Below are 5,247 nucleotides of genomic sequence, written 5' to 3'. Positions count from 1 at the left end.
TTTAGCATAGTATAATTTATATATAGTATAGTTTACCATTCTTTAGTATAGTTTAGTTTAGCATAGTATAGTTAATATATAGTATAGTTTACCATTCTTTAGTATAGTTTAGTTTAGCATAGTATAATTTATATATAGTATAGTTTACCATTCTTTAGTATAGTTTAGTTTAGCATAGTATAATTTATATATAGTATAGTTTACCATTCTTTAGTATAGTTTAGTTTAGCATAGTATAATTTATATATAGTATAGTTTACCATTTTTTAGTATAGTTTAGTTTAGCATAGTATAGTTTATATATAATATAGTTTACCATTCTTTAGTATAGTTTAGTTTAGCATAGTATAGTTTATATATAATATAGTTTAGCATTCTTTAGTATAGTTTAGTTTAGCATAGTATAGTTTATATATAGTATAGTTTACCATTTTTTAGTATAGTTTAGTTTAGCATAGTATAGTTAATATATAGTAGAGTTTACCATTCTTTAGTATAGTTTCATTTAGCATAGTATAATTTATATATAGTATAGTTTAGCATTCTTTACCATAACATAGTATCACAAAATAATAAATTTCAGAGTCATCTTCCCTTCCTTCATCTGGGGCCAAGGCAAATACAACAGCTGGGCCCCCCTTACCCCACGCCCGAGAGCAGGCGGCAGAAGAGGAAGGTGCCGTAGCCCTGGACGAAGGAGGAGAAGAAGGCGAAGACGCTGTTGACGGAGAGGGAGATGAGGAGGCACTGCCTTCGGCCCAGCCGGTCGGCCAGCCCGCCCCACACGAACGCGCCCACCATCATGCCCAGGTACACGATGAGTCCTGGGGAGGGGGGGGGACACACACAGCCAGGTCAGTGCTGGGGGACACGAGGACCTGCACCCCGAGTCACCCCGGGGAGGGAGAGCATCCTGGGCGCTTGGGCAGGGACCCTCTCCTCAAAACGCTGGGTCCCCTTGAAGGGAGGGGGCAGAACGCCCTGTTGTCCCCCTGATCTGCTCAGGGACTGTGGGACATGGGGGGCAGGTGTGCCACCAGGACCCCCACACCCAGCCCTGTCCCAAGATTGCCACATCTCAGGGATGGGGGGCACCGGTGTCCCCTGGGGTTTGGGGGGGTCTCAGGCTCCAGCAGGCGTCACAGAGAAGGGGGAAGCAATGGAACAAAGCCCCCCATGGCCCCCCAAAGGCAGTCTCAGCATCCAGTCAGCCCAAATTCCTGAGCTCGCTCCCCGCAGCTGCCCCTCGCCATTGTGGGGACCAGTGTGGGACAGGGAGGAGGATGGTGGGAGCCCTCACCGGGGGGGTCCTGCACCCCTCCCCATCCCCACATCCCTTCCTGGACCCCACACCGCACGGCCTCACTGCCTCCCAATTCTTCCTGTGTTCTTCCATAGCCCCTGTGACCCCCCCACACCTTCCTGAGCCCCCCATGTCCTTCCCCATCCCCACCCTCCTGTGCTCCCCTGCTCCCTCGTGTCCCCCTACAATCCACATCTCTCTCTGCATCCCCACACCTCCCAGTGCCCCTCCACGTCCCCTGTCCCCCCCACCCACGACTCCCACACCCCCCTACCTGCCCCCCGCGCCCCTCTCCTCACCCAGCATGCCCTTGTTGGAGTCGGAGAGGCACATGTCCTTCTCGGCGCTGGGCAGGACGAAGCCCACCACAAAGATCTCCACGCCGTCAGCCATGAGGGCCAGGCCCAGGACAAAGTAGAGGGTCCACTGGAATCGGCCGTGGCCGCATTCCTGCAGGATGAGCTCGTACTGCTGCGCCAGCTCCTCCCTGTCCTTCCTCCGCTGCCCCTCGCTGTCGTCGAAAGCGCCGGCGGCCGCCGCGGCCCCCAGGCGCTCCCCCCCCTTCAGCGACTCCTGCCGGGGGATCCCTTGGTACTCGCCCTCGTAGATCTCATCCTCCTCATCGTGGCCTTCAGTGGCGTCGCTGGACACCCCCTCCTCCTCGTTGGCCCCCTCGCCCCCCCGGTAGTAGCCGTCCTGGGGCGCGTAGTCTTCATCGTCCTCCTCCTCCTCGAAGCGGGAGTAGGAGCGCCGGGTGTACTCGTCCTGCACTCGGTCCATGCCCCGGCTCACCTTCTTGGCCGCGTGCTTCTTCACCTCCTTGGCGATGTCCTTGGCGCCGCGGATGAACGCGGTCCGGTCCCGGAACGACTCGTCCATGGCGTCCTTGGGGCTGGGACGGGGCGCTGGCGGTGCAGGGGGTGTCTCTGCCTTGGGGGGGCTGCGCCCTCAAGCCCGGGGTGAGGGGAGAGGGGTGGTGGAGCTACCCATCCGTGGAATGGGGTGTGGGAGGACCCTGGATGCCAGCCTGGACCTGGGGAGCCCAGAGAAAACCAGGCTGAGGTTGGGTGGTGGTGGCCTTGCGTTCCACTTTGCACTTTTTTTCCGTCTCAGATGGAAACAGGAGGATTTGGGGACTCCCCCCCGGTGAAGCAGCAGGTGAGGGCTGGAGTGGGGACAGGCTGGCTCTATGCCAGCCCCCTTCCCCTCACCTGGGGGGCTCCAGCTGCCACAGTTCACTGGGACCCCCCTGGATCCATCCCTTCTGCCCTTGTCCCGAAGAACAGGGGGAGCTGGGGGGACATCAGGGCCACGGCTGCCCCTGAGCATCCCCACTCCTTCCCCCCAAAAAACAAGGCCATTAGCAGGTCTGCTCCCCATTTCCCTGAGCACCACAGGGAGGATGAGGGGGTCAGCCCCCAAGGGCCCCCAAACCCTCCCAGCACCACCTTGGCTGGGTGGCTCAGGGGACAGGAGCCCCTCAGAGGATCCCTGGGGGGGTCCCTGGAGTGACAGTGACCCAAATGTGCCAGGCCACGCTCACTGCAGGAGCTGCCAGGCAGGATTTACAGAGGGAAACGCCAACACTGGTGGCCAAAGGGGGCTGGGGGGTACCACGAGTCCCCTGGGGACAGCAGAGGGCCATCCAAACACCTGGGGGTGGCATCTCCATGTCCCCTCACATCCCAGCATCCCACCCCCTCTTCCCCACACCCACTGCACAGAGCCCGGCTCAGCTCGTGACAGGGATGGACCCGCAGCCCCCCAGCCCGATGCTGCTGCTCCTCCACCCTCGGGGGCCGTCGTGACCCCCCCCCCCAAGTGCTATTTTTATCGCCGGCCAGGCGGGAAGGAGCTGCGGGCAGAGGGACGCAGCCGGCGACGTGTCCCCCCCTGCCCAGGCGAGGGGACAGGGCACGCAGGGATGCTAAATTTAGCTCTTTGGGAACCCTGCAGGGAGGGGGGCTGCGGCACGGCATGGGCCCCCACTCCCGAGCAGAGGCAGGCAGGTGGTTTTACAGGACAAAACGACAAATTCCACCCTCCTTGTCGTCCCCTCTGGCTGCAGGGAGACCCCAGTCCCCTCCCCAGGGCTCCTGGAAGGGGCCGATCCATGAGCAAGGTCATTTTGCTCCAGCCAGGCTCGCGCTTCCCTTTGGAACCTCCCCGTGTGGGGCCGGCATTCCACAGTCCGGGAGGTATTGGGGGGCCCGGCAGGAGGAATGGGGGAGCACGGAGAGGCCGGGTGCACGGTGAGGAAGAGGATGGGCTGGGGGAGCAAGGTCACGGCTGGCTCGGTGACAGAGAGCGGCCGTACAAACCAGGGAGCCGCGAGCGGCCGAGCCGACGCCAGGAGCCAGAGCTGGCTGAGATCGGGGGTTTTGACCCCACGAGAGAGGCAGAAATCCCCCAGACCACAGTCCCTGAAATGTGGGAGCCAGGGAGGACCCCAAAAAACGCCCGTTTTGGGGGCTGAACACGCCGCTGGCCCTGCAGCCCCGTCGTGGCGTTGGACAGCTCTGGACAAGGTTATGGGGTCTGGATCTGTCTCCTCCTGCCACGCATCCAAGAGGAGCCGAGGATCGATGCAACCGTGCACCCCAAAACCCCCGGGAGTCCCACGCTGGGGGGGCTGCATTCCCCCCTCACCCCCCCCCGCAGCCCCCAGCCTCCCTGCGGAACGCCAGGAACATGGCGACACGGGGGAAGAGTTGGGAATCGCTCGTGTCCAAGGTCACCCCCCAACATCCCCCCCTGCTACCCCTTCCCCAAAAACCCCCCGGTCGCCCCCTCCCATCCCTGCGGCGAATTCCCGATCCCCTCCGGCTGCTCTGCGGCCACAGGCGCGGGGGGAGGGATGAGAGGATCCCCCAAAAACGCACATCCAAAGGCAGAGCCGGGCTCCGGAGAAGGTTTTCCAGGACAAAATGGCCACAGCAAGTGGGGAAAGGGAAGCCGAACCCCGAATCCATCAGCGAGGACGCCGATTAACGCCGCGGGGAGGGGGGATGCGGGGTATAAACCCATTTTGTTCCCCCTTACCTGGCTCAGCCCTCTCCAGCTCCTTCCCGGTGCCGGCGAGGGGGATGCTCCGGCGAGGAAGGATGCTCGGGGAAGGGATACGGAGAGGAAAAAGAGGATGCTCCGGCAGCGAAACGGAGCGACGGGAGCTCCCGGGTACCGGCGCTACCGCCGCAGCCTCCGCCGCACACACGGAGCGCTGGGAGAGTCCATCGGCGCAGCCCCGGGAAGGGAGGGATCAACCGCGGCACGCGGAGAACCGGGGGGGCTCGGCGGGGGCGGGGGGCTCGGCCCACCCCGGGGCGGCGGGGGGGAGCGATGGATCTCCCGGGATGCGCAAGCGGAGCTCGGCGTTCCCGGGATGGAGCTGCCGGGATGGAGCCGCTCCGGAGGATGCGGATGGAGGGGAGAGGCGGGTGGGATGGGGGGCATCGACCGGGGACCCCCCCCCAAGCCCCCCGGAGCTCTCGGAGAAGCTCAGCCCGCCCCCGCCCCCGTCACGGCTGAGTCACGGCCTCCGCGGGGCTGGATTGGGATTTTTTTGGGATCAAATCGTCCCCGCCTGGGCTGGTCAGACTCGGCCCCGAGGCTACAGCGCGACACAAAAGCCACCGATGGATTTATTTTATTTTTTTTTTTTAGGGAATTTTTAGGGCTGGAGATGGACATTGCAGCACGGGATATTCAAAGCCACCCCCGTTTCTCATGGATGGATTCCCGAGGGTGGGAAATTGGGAGCTGCAGCTCTCCAGCCCCAAAACGCCGGGGTGCTGGGTGCTCCTGGGACTGGCTGAGCTCAGACTGGGGGGGATTTGGGGTGCCCCCACGAGGAAAATATTCCCTGACCCCTTCACTGGCATTCCAATGTTCCCTGGGCCACTTCATCCTGCACCCCAACATTCCCAGAGCCCCAACCTTCCCTG

The 5,247-nt window shown here is 60.9% G+C and overlaps 1 protein-coding gene across 1 annotated transcript in view; it reads right to left on the bottom strand.

Moving 5' to 3' along the window:
• The window catches only part of SV2A (synaptic vesicle glycoprotein 2A), an 11,028-nt gene extending 6,341 nt beyond the window's left edge, over positions 1–4,687 (bottom strand). Inside the window, exons 1-3 of the mRNA XM_041475240.1 lie at positions 4,346–4,687; positions 1,603–2,336; positions 644–824 (exon numbers count right to left, since the gene is read on the bottom strand). Of these exons, the coding sequence (XP_041331174.1) occupies positions 644–824; positions 1,603–2,182 (761 nt within the window). The 5' untranslated portion in view covers positions 2,183–2,336; positions 4,346–4,687. The remainder of the gene's footprint in view (positions 1–643; positions 825–1,602; positions 2,337–4,345) is intronic.
• Positions 4,688–5,247: the final 560 nt, after the last annotated feature.

This window comes from Pyrgilauda ruficollis, unplaced genomic scaffold (assembly GCF_017590135.1).
Source record: "Pyrgilauda ruficollis isolate IOZ18807 unplaced genomic scaffold, ASM1759013v1 scaffold340, whole genome shotgun sequence".
In the NCBI taxonomy this organism is placed as follows: domain Eukaryota; kingdom Metazoa; phylum Chordata; class Aves; order Passeriformes; family Passeridae; genus Pyrgilauda; species Pyrgilauda ruficollis.
The sequence above is the reverse complement of the archived record's forward strand: the minus strand, read 5'-3'. Positions and strand labels throughout refer to the sequence as shown.